Source organism: Tasmannia lanceolata, unplaced genomic scaffold (genome assembly GCF_043159265.1).
Source record: "Tasmannia lanceolata isolate RefF3 unplaced genomic scaffold, GAP_Taslan_0.1 ptg000006l, whole genome shotgun sequence".
NCBI classification, from domain to species: Eukaryota; Viridiplantae; Streptophyta; class Magnoliopsida; order Canellales; family Winteraceae; genus Tasmannia; species Tasmannia lanceolata.
Window position 1 is genome coordinate 29,149,697 of NW_027518683.1, and position 17,168 is coordinate 29,166,864.

At 39.4% G+C, this 17,168-nt stretch overlaps 1 protein-coding gene across 2 annotated transcripts in view; it reads left to right on the forward strand.

The window, feature by feature from the left end:
• Positions 1–5,723, forward strand: part of LOC143880214 (uncharacterized) — a 37,329-nt gene extending 31,606 nt beyond the window's left edge. Inside the window, exons 2-9 of one of the 2 annotated variants that reach the window (XM_077383025.1) lie at positions 286–471; positions 1,621–1,713; positions 1,852–2,034; positions 2,352–2,454; positions 3,003–3,188; positions 3,338–4,593; positions 4,798–5,231; positions 5,324–5,723. In XM_077383025.1, coding sequence (XP_077239140.1) covers positions 286–471; positions 1,621–1,713; positions 1,852–2,034; positions 2,352–2,454; positions 3,003–3,188; positions 3,338–4,593; positions 4,798–5,231; positions 5,324–5,378 — 2,496 coding nt within the window. In that variant the 3' untranslated portion in view covers positions 5,379–5,723. Of the gene's footprint in view, positions 1–285; positions 472–1,620; positions 1,714–1,851; positions 2,035–2,351; positions 2,455–3,002; positions 3,189–3,337; positions 4,607–4,797; positions 5,232–5,323 lie in introns of those variants that run through there. The other variant, XM_077383027.1, reaches the window with a different exon arrangement.
• Positions 5,724–17,168: the final 11,445 nt, after the last annotated feature.

The following is a 17,168-nucleotide window of genomic DNA, read 5'->3' on the forward strand; positions in this document are numbered from 1 at the left end:
CATATTTGTGTGTGTATACATATATGTACTGTGTGTACATACATATATACATATGTATACATACATATATGCACAGTATATATGTATATACATACATATGTGTATATATGTCTCTCTCTCTCTCTCTCTATATATATATATATATATATATATATATATATATATTATTACTGCAGTTATGCTTCAAAGTTCATAGAACACAGCAGGATCTGTTGCAAGTTTTTTGCTCATTTGATCGTGGTATATGTAGATCGGCTTTTCACTCGTCTATGCGAATGTTTACAGGTATTCCCATTTGGATCGGTGCCTCTGAAGACCTATCTTCCTGATGGAGATATTGATCTCACTGCAGTGAGTAATCTAAATGTTGAAGATGCTTTGGCCAATGATGTCTGCTCTGTCCTTGAAGGAGAAGAGCAGAATAAGGCTGCGGAGTTTGAAGTAAAAGATGTGCAATATATTCATGCTGAGGTCTCCATTCTATTGCCTCTAGTTGATTGCGAGTACCATTTGAAATTTTCCTTTCTTCATTATCTCTTTTTAGTTGCATGCATGAATGTTTGCAAGTTACTTTGTGTCATACGATTTAGTCATATTTTTTGGTATTTGTTTTAGTTGAAAATTTCCTTTTTTCATTATCTGTTTTTAGTTGCATGTATGAATGTTTACAAGTTACTTTGTGTCATACGATTTAGTCATATTTTTTGGTATTTGTTTTAGTTGATTGTGCGCAAAATTGAGTGGGAAAAATTTAGCCCTTTAAATTGTTTAAGCCTTCCTGATTCGAGTTCTTTTAACACATTTCATTGCTGGGGTTGGCCATTTTTTTCTTTTTTCAGTCTTGTGACCTTTTAGCCTACTGACATGCTATTCGAATCAAAACTAAGATGACTCCTTTCCTTTGCTCCCATTTTTTACTTTCAGTATTCTAGTGATCTTTTGATGTTTTTTATGGGTGAAAGATGATCACCTAAAGCCCTGACCTGTCTCGTAGGGCACTAAAAGCCTAAACAGTTTATTGCCCAGGTGATCACATGTGTCCTTTGCCTAGACAATTCCAGAGGCACCTTGGCGGATGTCCATGATAACATTGATTCTTACGATATGGAGATTTCTCTTTCAGGATACTTATAGAGTCTCAACGTACCTGTCCAACACTTATACCGGATACTTCACTGATAATTTATTGTTCAAAATAGTTATTATGCTTCAAACATATGTCACCCTCTTCTAATTAACTATCATGCCTGGTTAGTGTCCCATATTTCAATTGCAATTTTGTGTGTGCAAGTCTTAGATATGCTGTTTTAAATTTACTATTAATTCCACCTTTTGGTTAAATCTAGTTAAGTGCTATGGTATTTTATTTATTTTTATTTTTATTTTGAAAATTCTATGGTATTTTATTTATGCATGCCTTGTGTCTTATCTCTTCCTACAGATATCCATCTGTATCCTACATTTTTTTTAATAAATGCTGAGTCGTATCACCGTTCCAGAGTGTGTTCGTTTCCATATCCGTATTTGGGTATCATAGCTTAATTTATATGAAATTGTTTCTCGGGCACAAGTAATTTTGTCTAAACAATGACGTCTATAATTTGTGATTTGTAATGACAGGTCAAGCTGGTCAAATGCCTTGTCCAGAATATTGTAGTAGACATCTCCTTCAATCAGTTAGGAGGACTCTGTACATTATGTTTTCTTGAGAAGGTCTGATGAGTGATGACAGAACTTATCATTAAGATTCTACATTTATATAATTCATTATAGAAATCACATTAATTTTTTTCTCTAATGATGGATTTGAGATGTTGGATATTACTAACATTTCTAGTGGTGCTTACACAGGTTGATCTCTTTATTGGAAAAGATCACCTCTTTAAGCGCAGTATCATACTGATTAAAGCTTGGTGTTATTATGAGAGCCGCATTCTCGGTGCCCATCATGGTCTGATTTCTACATATGCATTGGAAACGTTGGTCTTGTACATCTTCCATCTTTTCCATTCATCTTTAAATGGTCCTTTAGCGGTGAGTACTCGATGGGAAACTAACATAATCATGATATAAACAAGGAAATGTTATGAGCACAACCATATTTTGATATTTTCACAAACCATCTTGTCTTTTAGTATTTAAAGAGCTGTCAAAAGGTTATTACATTTCCCAAAAGGCTCTCAGGAGCCAATTAAAGAAAAAACGACAGCTGGGTTTGTGCAAATATAAAAATATGGTTGTGCTGATAACATTTCACTATAAATATCATGCATGTCCCTTATGCTATAATCATGTCCAGATGGTTGAGGGATATGCAAGTATCTTACTAAAATGCTGGTGGCTACATCTAGGTTCTCTACAGGTTCTTGGACTATTTCAGCAAATTTGATTGGGATAACTACTGCATTAGTTTAAATGGTCCAGTTCCCGTGTCTTCTCTGCCAGAAATCGTGGGTAAGCAACATCCTCTTGAGCAACTTGATTATTCATGTAACTCTTTATCAAGGTTTAAATACAATGAGGTCCACCTTTAAAGATTTACACCATTTAGTTGTTCGGCCCCACCAAGGGTGTAGAGAGAGAGAGAGAGTGTGTGCGCGCTATTGGGCCCCACCAAGGGTGTGGAGAGAGAGTGCTGTTGTGCCTACCAAGGGTATGAAGGAGAGAGAGTGCTGTTAATTCAGTAAAAAAAAATTTCATTATTGTGCCGTTTCGGCTGAAATTTTAGACAAAAAGTAAATTTCAGAATTTTTTTTAAAAAAAATTACATTTTCCTTGCGGTCTCAGGTTCGATCCCACCTCACCAATCCCCCCAAAAAAAGAAATTACATTTTCCCGAAACTTCGGCCGAAATTTCGGATTTATGTACTTGGTGTTGGTCCCAGCTGAAATCCGAAATTTCGGTATTTCGGCCGAAATCTAAAACCATGCTCTTTATATTAGCTGAGGTGGATATGTTTTAGTTATCTATTTGAGACACTGATCTGTCTATGTTTCCACAGCTGAGACGCCAGAAACTGATGGGGCTGATTTGTTGCTTACTAAGGATTTTCTTAGGGTATGTGTGGACTTGTTCGCAGTTCCGTCAAGGGGGAATGTTAACAACTCACGGTCATTTCCACAAAAGCATCTTAACATAATTGATCCATTGAAAGAAAACAACAATCTCGGGCGCAGTGTCAGCAAAGGTATGAATGCCGCTTTTCTAGTTGGCTAAGAATTTTTTTTTTTTTTAGTTGGGTAAGATTTTGGCTATCAAAGGATCACATGCCTTCATTTCCTTGCATCTGTTTTGTCAGTTCGTCCCTTTCTAAACATCTTGCTCATTCTCATGTAGGTAATTTCTATAGAATACGTAGCGCATTCACATATGGAGCTCGAAAGCTTGGGCGGATCCTTGTATTACCAGGGGAGAGTATAGTGGATGAACTCAATAAGTTCTTTATGAATACATTGGATAGACATGGTGGCGGACAAAGGCCAGATGTGCAAGACCTTGCCCCTAGTTATCTGTTTGATATTAACGGTTCTGGTTCTATTTCTTTGAAAACTGATGCTGAGAAATGTACGGACGGAAATACAATTGTAGGATCACCATCCATTAGTTCGAGTAGCCCAATTGGGGAAACCACGGCTGACCACTATGGAGTATTGAGTGAGGAGATCAACAACTTGAATATTTCACACTCTGAATGGAAACATGAGACTGGAATGCAAACCGTAGGCCAGTCCTCCAATCATCAGCCCACTAGAGACGAACCACAAAAACTGGAGGGCAGTTCCTCTTTATCAGTCTCAGAGTCTGATTGTTTGACGGAAGGGAATGTTGTTTCTGGTAGTCGTATGGCAGGGGATGCAAAAGATCTTGCTAGTAACCGAGTTTTAGGTTCAAAGATCACAAATGACATTCATATGCCTTTCCTTAACACCAGCGAGCCGGGTACCTGGTCATTTGAAAGAGCACACCATGCGCCACATCTATTTTACTCTAACCAATTTCCAGAAAATGGAAGGATTGGTAATGGAACCCTAGATCAAACTAAATTTATAGCTGGTTTGCTTGAGAATAATTTGTCTTTTCGGCTTCAAGCACCCAAAGGAGAAATTGGTTTTGTTTTACAGCCGGACCATGATGAATGTGATTCTACAAGCAATATTACATTCCGATCAGAGTCTGATCATTCGTCTTTTCTGGAGTCTAGTAGTAACAGCATTTCCGATGTTGGTTGGAGGGAAAGGGACTCGATAGGCACTGCTGGAAGTTCTGAGAATTTAAATGGCTTATCGGACCTCAGTGGAGACTATGACACTCTCTTTAATAGCCTACTATATTGTCAGCATTGCCATGAGTACATCTTGTGTGGGCCAGTTATTCCCATTCCTTCAGCATCACATTCTCAGTTCCGCAGCAAACCCTCTTTCGGTGCCCTCCGTCAGCCGGCACACTTAAAAAGGAACATGTTTCCTCATATGAGTGCAAACGGAGCTGTCCCAGGATCACAGTTTTTTCTTCCTGCATACTATACAGAAGAAATGCCAAAGCCACGAGGAACAGGCACATACATTCCCAACATGGCACACTCATTTCAAGCTGTGGGTATTTTGGGTAACTTGGCTTTCTGTTGAGTTTCTCATTTGGGTCTTCGATAGCCACATTTATATGATTTCGAGCATTTTGATTTGTGTTGAATTATCCTGTTGGGTTACCTCCTTTGGTATGCAACTTGGGTTTCTTGTTGACTGTTCCAGTTGCGGGGGCTTTATTATCGATGTGTTCTTTTTCTTGGAATTTTGCAGAACCATCGTTCATTCAGGGAGAGGCACTCACCAGGTAGAGGAAGGAACCCGGTTCCAGCTATCAATAATCACTTTCCAAGACCCCGTAACAATGGCCGGGCTGTAACTCCACCGGATACATTGCCAGATAAAGGCTCCCACGACCCACAGCAAGCCCAACTGCCAGTTCTCAGTGGAAATGGGCATGGGATGCCTGGTCCGTTAGAGTTTGTGCACGGTCGCCCAGTCTCGAGAGGGTTCCCCCAAGTTAATGGCCTCACATTCCCATCGGAGAGACTTGAATTCGGGACTTTTGGGTCGGTGCAATTGGGCCCTCCCTTAGCAGAACAAGGTAGACAGCTAGACCCCAGAGCTCAACAACACACCCAGGGCTCCAGACCGACACTCCCGATGTCTTCAATGCCACCCCAGGGTTTGAGTACAATTCAGGAAAGGTATGTACATTCTAATATGCGAAATTTTTTTGCTTCCTCTTTTAAAAGATAGAGCATTATGTTATTTAAGTTTTTCTAATGTAAATATGCAGGGTTTCACAGGCATACCATCTGAAAGATGAAGACTTCCCTCCTTTGTCTGTTTGAGTGCAGTAGGAAGGGTTGGTCTATATACAAAGATAAAGGATAGGGAAAAAGGGGGAACGGTAAAATGCTAACTAGTCTGAGCTTTTGTTTCATGGCTTTGATTAGAACCTGTAACAGTCTTTCTCGGATTGTGGTTCAAACGCATTTTGTACATTCTTCTAATTATTTTTTTTGGTTTTCATAATCCCCTTTGGTAAAGTGAGTTACTATATACAGGATTCATTGCTAATGTTTTTCAGCCCAGTTTTTTTTCCTTGTGGGTTATAGAACATAAAGTTTGTTTGTACTTGATGTTACTTGTACCTATAATTTGAGTCACTTTTTAAATAGTGAGCAGTTTGGGCATTTATGGAACTCAATGGTCTTCCTAAACTTCTATGGTGAAGTCTAACTTTGACATTAACAAGTGATTGAAGCATGACGCACAAATCTTCTATTGGAAGGACTAATTTTGCCCTGTTGTTGATTTCAAGATGGGTTTTATTTGCCTGGACTCTAGTCACTTTAACCCGGAAAAGTTCATTTTACCCCAAATAAAAGCCTTCAAGCAGGACTGCATGCTGAGTTTTCATTGGCTGTGGCAAAAGCTAGCAATCAGGGTTGAAAAAATGATATTCTAAACCCAATGGATAATGTACAGAGAACATGGTTTATGGTCAAACATCATTACCAAGATACCTGTGTTTGCCGGCAAACAATCGGAGTCACGACCGCCTTGGTGGCAAGTGGCAATGGGCAGCTGTCGTTTTGCTTGGGCTGGATTGATTTTTGAAAGCTGGTTTTCAGTTTCTTAATCCCATGCCTTGGGAGGGAGCCATAAACCCCATGTGGATGCTTCAGCGATTGATGGATTGATACATGGCATCAACATGCCTCGCACTGGATGGACTTGCACTTGCACTTGACTTGAGGGCCAGTACCCCTTCCTCATCTCTGCCATTCCCCCATTGCCATCTCTCACCCACTTGTCTTCTAGCCCTTTCTCTGCTTTGGGAATTGATTTCACATTCTTTCTTACAGCTGATACAATGGTTTCCTAGGGGCGTGTTCGTCAACCATTTCTCTGTTAAAACCAATTCTTCTTGGAAAAGGTCGATCGATGACTTATTTCTTCTCCCGTAGTCTCCTTCATCGCAACGATTCAAGAAGAACTGTTTTCGTGATCGAATTACGAAATAGATATACGAACTGTATAGGATCATTCGCTGGAATGGGATAAGTGATTCTTTTATAGGGGCTTCTCTCATTTTTTGCCTTGTAGAGAATGACAGATACTGTATGGCAAATCAAACCCAAATCTGTTTCCTCCAGTTTCTGCTAGGTTTTACTTCGAAAATTTACCCTAAAATAAGGGTGTTTTGAACATTTTGGTAGACCCTAAAATTTGCCCCATGTTTTGGTGTTCCTCTCTTTGTTTCTTTGTGCATGTGCAGCAAAATAAGAACCACCCTTATTCGCTAGGTTCTGGTGTTTTGCTAGCAGCTCTTAAAAACCACAATTCACTTTACAAGGGGAGGCGCATAATCCTACAGGGGGTGAAAAACTTATCCCCCTTTTAAAATTAACGGAAGCTGGCTTCTTAAAACCAAAACAAGAAGTTTAATTTACATAAAATGGAAGCTAGCTTTCGGGGCACTTGGGGTACCTCCTATTGTCTGCTTAAGACTTTGGTTTCCTTGTATTTGAATGTATCGACTCTAATTTGCTTGCTTGGAGGTTGATTCAATGCATTAATCTTTATCAAGATTTGTGGGTTTTCACGAATAAGGGTCCCTTGTTTGGCTAAGATGATGCAGTGTATGCTGGTGGGAGCAGGTATACCTTTAGTGGGCCCGACTAAGGTTAGTCATGTAAGTACATATGAATATTTGAATTATTCATTGAATCTTTCTCCTTGGTATGCCTTTTTCTTATTTTATATTTGATTTTCTTCTTCTTCTTTTCTCTGGCACTTTGAATGAAAATTTTGTTTTGAAGTGTGCCTCTAGTGCTGTGCCAATGGTGTTACCATGGTTTTAAATTTCGATTCGGTAAAATTTCGGTCTTGGCCAAAACCGAAATTTGGTAGAAAGTCAAGAAATTTCAATTTTTTGAGGTCATTTTTTTTTTTTTTTTTATTGAAATTTCGGCTGAATTTCAAATTCGATAAGTTTCGGGGATTTCAGTTTCAGTACTTTTTGGTTTCAGACTTGACCGAAATAATTTTGGATTTCGGCTGAAATTTAAAACCGTGGATGCTACAGCTCTACTTAAATTAGATTTCTAGTGTCATTTCATTCCTTTTTTTTCCCGTAGAGATTCCCCACCTGGCAATAGAGACAGGCATTTCTAAGGAGCCATTTTGAAGCTCATTTAAGGGAGAGGACAGCCACCTCGATGAATTAAACGAATAATACAAAATTTGCTAAAAAATAAGCTTGTGGCTAGCAAATCCCATATTTAATACATTCAAACACTCCTAGAAATCTAGGAAAGATATCTCTATCATTTTCTTCTTGGTTTTGCCTCTTTTGCCTTAGTTCCCCAACGGTATTCCACAAGCGCTCGGGGTCTATACCCTTTCAATTTTTTTTCTTGGTGAATGTTTTTCTCTGTGTTGTTTCTTCTAATTTTTGGTGATACGTTTTGGGCATGTTTGACTGGGGGTTAAACTGAAGTTGATAGAAGAAATAATCTAACTATGATATATACTTACCATGTTTCTTTCCATTGTTCGACTGTTTTCTTCCCAAGAAACTTTTTTTATTGGAAAAACATTTCTTCTAGAAATTCAATTAGTATATATTATAACCATAACTAGCATGGGTGGGACCCACCATTTTACACCTCATGTTTTGATGTGGTGGGCCCGCCGCTTCCACCCAAACACATGCATAGGGTGGGGGCCACCATTTTACATTTCATGTTATTGATGGGATGGGGCCACTGTTTTAGACCTCATGTTTTTTTTATGGGATGAGGCCTACCATTTTATTTTTACACCTCACGTTTTGACAGGGTGGGGCCTGCCATCTCTACCCCATGCATAGGGGGAAGCCCACAAATCTACTCTTAATGTGTTATTGATGGGGACGGGTCCACCATCTCTACCCAAACCTATGCATGAGGGTCGGGCCCACTACTTTAGACCTCATATTTGGATGGGGCAAGGCACCTCATGCATGGGGTGTAATGAATCTTCATTCATTTGAGCAAAAGACATCTTTTTTTCTAGTCAATGACGAAATCAACGGCTTAAACTTAACCAACTGATTCCCAGTTTTGCAATTTTTCTAAACCAATATCAAGGCCCAAAAATCATCCAGTCAATTTTCAAAGTTTGAATTCCTTGAATGAAAACAAAAGTCTGAATTTAGCTTGTTTTCTTATTTCCGGGCTAAAGAAAAATCTCAGTTATGGGGATGCTTTTCATGCCTAGATTCTGGGCCGAAGCTTATCACAGTTCTACAAATTTTCTAAGTCAATATCAAGGCGAAAAAAAATCACTCGTTTAATGTCTAAAAACTTGACAATTTAATTTCTGTGCTTGACTTCTGATCACCAATAAGAGAGCCAATTGCCTCTTGAACAAGAGGTTCCCAACTTGACATCCAAGTTGAAAGAAATTGGCAAAAGACTAAGTCTATTCTTATTTTACTTTTAATATATTTTCGTTGCTAAGAAAATTTTAATTGAGTTTCGCATATCCGTAGCTTGGTTTAGGCATGTTTTGGGTGAATTTTGATGCATCTGCTGAGATAAAAAAAAGGCTTATTCCCTCAAGGTTCCTCTTCAAATAATAGCAGTCATTTTTCACTCACTGATTTGAAATGTTGTTTCTGTAAACATAGTTGGTCACATTCATTAGAATATGTGATCTGATTGCCCATATGAATTGCATCAGCCCATGGTTATGCTATTTGTTTCCTTTGATTTTATTCATTCATAATTTTTTGTGTGGCCCCATCAAGCATTTGCTCCTTAAGAGCATGTTGTTTTATTTGCCTCTTGAGCGTATTTTTTGTTGGGTGGTGCGAACAAGAGATGGTGGTTGGAATCCGCCAAGATACTCAACTAACGCAGTTCTTTTATTCATTTTAAAATAAGAATTTGCGTTTTAACATACCATCCGGGCTTATAGATCTTCTTTATTTGAACCTACTAGTCATACTAGTATTTGGATCCATTAGTGGGCTCCACAAACCTCGACTACTATTTTGATCCATTAGTGGGGAACCCATAAAACCTCAGGTAACGGTTAAAATTAGACCTGGCAAACACGACCCGTGCCCTCGGGTCGACCCAACCCACCCGCAAATTTGCTGGCACAGGTCAGGGTTTTAGTGACCTGCCAAAACCGATCCGCGGGTGACCCAACCCGCAAAAACACGGGCAGGGTCGGGTCAACCCGGGGGCACCTGCGATTTTTTTTACATTTTTTTATTTTTAATTAGAAAATGAGATCAAGGACTAAGAGCATCTCACTTTTTGAGCTGGAATAGTGCACTTGTGTTTGAAAATCAGCCCTTCTAACAACATCTCACTTTTTGAGGACTCCCAACTTCGAGCAACTCATGAGCATTACTAATTTACTATGCATGAATACACTCCCTATTTTTCAAAAATGGATGATTGGAAGGTACAACCCACACCATAGGATGATCCAAACCATGCATTTGATGGGCCATAATGTAAATAGGTTGTGCCCAAAAAATCATTAGCATAGGATGATTCTAACCCTCCGATCTAAAGAGGGACTGACAATATGGAAACTTCTATAGATCGAACGGTTGAGATCGTCCTATGGCAATGATTTTTGGGGCACGATCTATTTAAGTTGTGTCCCATCAAATGGACGGTTTGGATCATCCTATGGTGTAGGTTGTACGGTCAATTTTGAAAATTAGGGGGTGAATTCATACATAGAAGGGGGTGAATTTATCATCGCCCAATAAAAACTCTATTTTGGAAAAACATGCGGGTAACCCGCGGGTCGACCCGACCCACCCACACTGGGTACGGGTCACCTGGTTGCTGACCCGTAGGAATGCGGGTCATTTTGACCCGCAACCCGCGGGGCGAACCGACCCGACCCACCCGTTTGCCAGGTCTAGTTAAAATTGAATATTAGGGGTCGTTTAGATACGCGGATTTTAGAATCTTGGATTTCCTCAAAATCGTAGATGGGAGACGAGAGGAGAGCAGCCGTTGTTTTCTAATTTCTCGCCCTTCTTTCTGCCAGTAAGAGAGTAGGAGATCATCCCATGTTTCTAGCTTCTAGAAATCCCAGGATTAGGGAGAGATTTCTAAAACCTGGATTTCTTACTTAAAATCCAAGATTCTAAAGAGAAGCGAAATAGACGGACTCTTTTTTGTCGTCTCCCATACAAGATTTTGAGGAAATCCAAGATTCTAAAATCCGCATATCCAAACGGCCCCTTAAAGTTTCAAGATTTCGAAGTCGTGCGTTTGTTGATGACTAATCCACAACTTTAATTCCACTGCAGCTCTTAGGGGTGGTTTGGATAAGCGGATTTTAGACTTTAGGTTTTTAGTTTGAAAACAATGTAAAAGAGGGTTCATGATCAAGCTGCTGGTATACCTTTGTCTAACCAAAACCATTGGCCACCCCAATTGGGTCGACCACTATAGAAAAACCCATCGACCCGATGACTATCGGGGATGTTTTTAGTCGCCGGAATCTTCCTCCGGGAGGTTTTGCGCCTCAGAAATCCCCGGGGTTTTTTTGTGAATGTGGATCGAATCTAGAGCGATTATCTGAGCCCTTTCTGTCTTGTCTAGATGGAGGTTACGCAGTTATGGAAGTGTTTGAATCCCTTGGGATGTTTAATCCTTGCTGCAGAAGATCCTTGTTCTCATTTGGACAAGAAGCCAACTCGGAAAGGCCCCAATGGTCACATTGGCCCCCGCCTCGATCACTCGCGGGGTCCTTGGGGAGTTTGGAAGATTGGGATGCTAGGGGAAGGAGGCTGGAATTCGGAGCTAGGAGGGTTCCTGGCCGTGGAGCAATAGAATCTAGTCGTAGATCATTCTCGAATGCAAGTGACTGGTTGTGCTTGAAGTGCAACTATAGAAATTTTGGCTCTCACAATATATGCAGGTAATGTTTGGAGCTCAGAAATATAGAGAACCTTAACTTGGTATGGAAACCCAAAAAGAACCACACTACTACTATCGACGAGGATCGCTTCCTGGATGTCTCAGCCTCAATAGTGGAAGATTGAAAAAGAAGTCTTTAAGAGCTGTCTCATTGGAGGTTTGAAATCTGGTTCATGGCTTCCGGAAGATGTCTGGGATTGGGTAAAAAAGTCTTGGGGTATCCCGGAGTTGGAAAAGCCTTTTGCTATTAGTACAGTGGATATTCTCTTTCGTTTCAGTTCTGAGGCCCAAGCTACCTCTATCCTTCGAGGGGGAGGTGAGGCGTTTGGGGGTTATATCTCTTCGCTCTAGCCCTGGTTTTTGGCTTATAATACAGGGGCCATAACAGTTCGAATGCTATTTTATGACATACCATTTACACACATGGTCTGCCTCCACGATGGAGATTCTTGGTTCACACCTAGGCCAGGTCCTTGAGACCCAACTTTTTGGGAACCATTCTCATTGTTTGGCATTTGCCTCTGCCTTAATTGTATCCTCCTTTTGGAAATCCATACCTCAGTCCATTAATTTAAGAGTAGAATCTACCATTTACTCGGTGAGAGTTAATGTGGTGTATGAGGATAGCATAAATTCCCTGGCAATGTCGGTGGTGGGAGAATCTAGCAGTAAAGACAATTTGCCCCTTTTTGAGAAATCTGATCATATTCCTATTGATAAGGGTTTGCCGGCGGTGGTATGCAGATCGGAAAAGGTGGCAGAGACCTCTGAGCTTGTACCGGAGTCGGCCATGGTCCCTAGTTCAAATTTTGAATTGGCCACCTACCCAGTTGTCCTTTCTGAGAACGTTCATGTCCCTTTAGATAGTAGGGTAGCCAAGTGGAGTGGACCCGTGAGCATGCCCAAAGTACGGATAGTACCGCAATCAAATTTGACTGCCCCACGTGGCTCAAGGGGAAAGGTGAGCAGAAAGGATGTTGTAGACTCGTTTACCCTAAGATCGGCTAAGGAGTTGAAAGTTTTAAAACTAAAAAACAGGTTTCTTAAAGCAGACAAGAAAGTTGATGCTAAGGGTACACGGTCGGGTAAAAGTAAATTTAGGAGAGACCTCCGGAAAGATACTCGTATCCTGGCTATGCGTGGCGGGCTTTCAGTACTCGAAAGGAAGCTTACGTGTCTGAACCGAAAAAAGGAAGCCAGAAAGGAAGATAACGACCTGGAAAATCATCTCTCCGAAGGATTTCTGGATATCTCGTCTAATTCAAGTATGCCTGGAAATAATCGATCGGAAGATACAAGTAGAGTAGTTAAGGATGTAAGCTCCCTGATGGATGGAGATCTGGATCTCCTAAGAAATCTCAAATATAACGAAAAGTTAGCAAGAAAAGAGTCGCTCACACCAGGTGAAGTATTACTCTCACCCCTCAAGAAATAGTGGCTGAAAGAAAATGCAGCAGTCAGTCGAAACCCAGGATCGTCCCCCTCCTTGACCTCCTTGAATAGTGAAGAAGATAACTTGCCCATTTTCAATAAGATTTTAGAAAAAAAAAAGACAAACCAGAAGGCGTTTGTAGGAGGAGAAACAGTTGGCGATCTCGAGTTTGGAAAATCGACGAGAGACCCTGGGCAATTATCCGGATTAGGGACAAGGATCCTTAAATATGGACGGTAGTCAGCAAGTAAAGCAGCCAATTGAGCCCACCAATAATGACAAAGGAAAGGATATTCTGTTATCGCCCGCGCTTGATGATCCTGGGCACTCAGAGGATGAGGGCTTTAATGATTTCCTAGCAATGGGTGATGTTTTAGGAATTTCGTATCAGGAGGATCTTGGTAAGACCAGTGAAATGTTCCAGGAAATCCAATCCAGAGCTGCGAAGGAGAATTAGGTAAGGGTAACAAACTTGAAACAATATCTGGAGATTGAGACCAAAATACCCTATTTTGAGAGGTTGTTTAGTCTTACTAAGTTGGAGAGCTTGTATTGCTTCAGAGGTTCTACTTCAGGTTTTTTTTTCGTAAAGGGATGGCCCTATCTATGTGACTCCTCATTAATCGTTATTCAGAAATGATGCTTCTGGTTGACCTAGTTATAATGCCTGGTTGAGAAAGATTGAAGAATGTAGAGAGCACAGCCCTATAGTTAGGGGTAAGGTAATTTGCTACAACGAAGGTTTGTAGGGATCAAGCTTTGCACGAGATACTCCCTTCTCGCAGATGAGGTGAGAAAAGATTTAGCCACTCATTAGTTGGAGAGACCATGGTCTTTCGATAGTTGAGGCTCTTTGGTGTCGAAGGCCTTCCTATGTGATCAATTAAGAGGGAAACAGACAAAAGATTAGTGAAAAGGATTATGCGCAGACCAGAATCAGATGCAACAAAATCTTCTGGGTAGTCTGATAGAGAAAAAGAAATAGTTCATGTTCCTGTAATTTCTTCTGTATTTTTAGATTGGCTTCAGGAAAGGCTGTACCACCTATCTCTAATATTTTGTATTGCAGGTTGGGATCACTGGTCCCGAATGCTCTCTGAATATTAATGAAATTAGTCAATTTTCAAAAAAAAAAAAAATGATCAAGCTGCTGTATGTTGTCCTGACAATGTTTCTTGGATTTTAAGTGTGAAATCAAGGTTTTAGAAATCTCTCCCGCATCCTAAGATTTCTAAAACCTGGAAACATGGGATGATATGCTACTCTCTTGAAGGGCGAGAAGTCAGAAAACGACGGTTGGTCTGCTTCTTCTCTTGTCTCTTTTCTACAATTTTGAAGAAATCCCGGATTCTAAAATCTGCGTATCCAAACGGCCCCTTTACTTCCCTTCGAAATTCATGTAATCATACCAGAGATTAGATGTATGTGTTTGATTTTTACTCGTCTTGGGGCAAGCCCAGCTGTTTGTTTAAGTACCCAAGTTTTTACACAGATTGCTGAACACTATGTTTAAGGCCTTTGAGGCTCTTTTTTACTGATAGTTGGTTACCAAAGCTTAAGGAGAAATGGATGCAAATATTTTAGTTTTCTCCAATCATGATTAGCTTTTATCAGAGTCCGGTGCCTTTTATCTTCTCCTTGATCTTTGAGTTTGCATCATGGTGTTGTTCTTTTCATGCATTAGGAAAAAAAAGCATCTTTACAACATATTCAATGGTTACTTCAATGGCAGATTTTTAGCTTGAGCTTATATTCAATTAACAATTAGTGGTGCAAGTTAGTAGTGTTTATGTTCTCTAATGGCTGCTATTAGCAAAGAAAAGAATGTAGCAAAGAAGTGTGGAATGATTTCAAATCCAAAGAGCGGAGTAATATTATTAAAACAAAGGTAGCAATTTGGATTTCTGAGATTTCAAAACATTTCAAAAACATTTTACAAAACATTTTAAAAACCATGGTATCTTTCTAATCAGAATCATGCTATCTTTCGAATAAAAACCACATATGAACTATTCCAAGACAATTTACAAAGGAATCTAGAATTGGACAGCCAAATTCAATCATTTCCTACCTAAAATCAAGAATTCAGGTTTTATTGCTATAACTCGTGCGAGACTTATATAAACATGTACCACATTGAAAAATAACTAGTTTACCGCACTTTTTCAAATTAAAACTTGATTTCACAAATTTTATTTGTAATTTACCATGGTTTTTAGTCCTACATTGACTTATACAAGTTTTGTCCAGATTTATAGGCCCCATCTAAAGGGAACAATTTAAAAAATCTACCATCATTTCAAATTTCATAGAGGAGACTCGCGGTAATTCTATAAAATTGAGAATTCTTGAATTATACTTGGAGAACAACTGGAATTTTCATCCCTGTTGTTGAGCATTTGAAGAGAAGCTAAGAAACACTACTTCAACAATCTATTTTCAATCTTCGTCTTAAAGGTATTCTCTTATTTTGCTTTAATTTATTTAGTCTTCATTTATCTTTAGATCCATAGTTCTTCAATTTCTATTGGTAGAATTAGAAATTTCCTTGGATTCAGTAGCAATTAGATCTTCACTTCCAGCTTCAAATTACATTTCCAATTGGCTAAAAGGGGATTTCCTAGCTAATTTCATAGTTCAGATCTTCAATTTTCTAGATTCTCTTTCACTTGGATGTAAATCTATTACCTTTGTTTTGTTTATTTATTTCTAAACAATGGATTAGATCTTCAAATTTTAATAAATTCTTTACATAACGCTCAAGATCAGATCCAAGAGTTTCTTCAAATTCTATTCTTTTTAATTCTGAAGTGTTCATCTCTAACCTCTAACTACCTAACTGAAATTTGAAAGGAGTGTAGACCTGAGAGTGTTTCAGACCAGTTCACTAAAATTTTACAGTTACGACCCTCAAACTTGATGAGATCATGTCTGAATTCAATAAAAATAGAGATTAAAATAGTTTACTTCAGTTCTCTGTATTGAAATGTAGCTCTGAACTCAGTCAATTTATTTCAACAATTTTCATTTCTGTCACCACAATTAGAAGCTGTTTTCACTTCAAAATTGAAGAAAGATCAAATTCTGGTTAACGAAATTGCAAATCATCATGGCATGCATATTAGTTAGAAGGCATGATTGATAGATTATCTCATTTTTTAACTCTGTTCAGCAAAATGAGGAGCTGTTTGGTGTTCGCAGTATTGTTATCTCTAGTTAATCTGATATGCAGAAATGACTTTAGGGGAGGTTTACTAGCATGGTATTTTGAATCCCAGGTAGACTTCGCGGACTATGAGTCACTCTTCAACAGGGACTTCAAAGTGATCGGATCTTTGAATTCCTGTCTCAGTCATGACAAAATTGGGGACATTTAGAGTCCTAAAAAGATTTCCATTCTGTTGAATCAACATGAGGCCACAAATTCGGGCAAATGCCCTTGAGAAAACCTTGATTGAATGATCCTAGGCCCTTGATCAATTAAGTCTGTTTAGGGTTTCGGCGAGGAAAGCTAAATATTTGTACTTTTGTAGTCATTTAACATAAACATGGGATCTCCGTTCAGCATGAGACAAAGACAATGTATGTCTCATCATGATGTCCTACAAAATCAATTGTCTAGATTGCACATAAGGTCCCTGCATGTGACTTAGAAACTGCCTGTAAGCATTGACAACTGTCCCTCAAGTTGTTTTCATAAACCTAACAAAAGAAAATCAGGGTAAGATGGGAAGAAGCCCAAACCCAGACAGTGCTTTAATAAGAGTTATGAAAGTTTTGAGAGGGGGAGGGAGGGTTGGAGTGAGGAAGAAGAGATGGGGACATGGGTGGAGAATAACCTACTGTGAAGGACTCACCTATCCTGAAATAAAAACCGCACTACAAACACAAAGCCCAAACCCAGAGTGTTTTAATAACAGTTATGAGGGTTTTGAGAGGGGAAGGGAGGGTTGGAGTGAGGAAGAAGAGATGGGGACACGGGTGGAGAATAACCTCCTGTGAAGGACTCAGCTATCCTGAAATAAAAACTGCACTACAAACACAAGGAAATAAAAAAAGAATACTATCCACTAGCCAAAATCTGGATGTAAACCTGTCAGATAAAAGAATACCATCCACTAGCCAAAATCTGGACGTAAACCTGTCAGAACTAAATGTTTTTATGCACTAAAACATGCAGAAACAAGCATTACAGAGAAAACAGGTATAGTCTGTAGGGTGCTATCATATTCTTTCTTCAAATCAGAGAAGTTAGAATG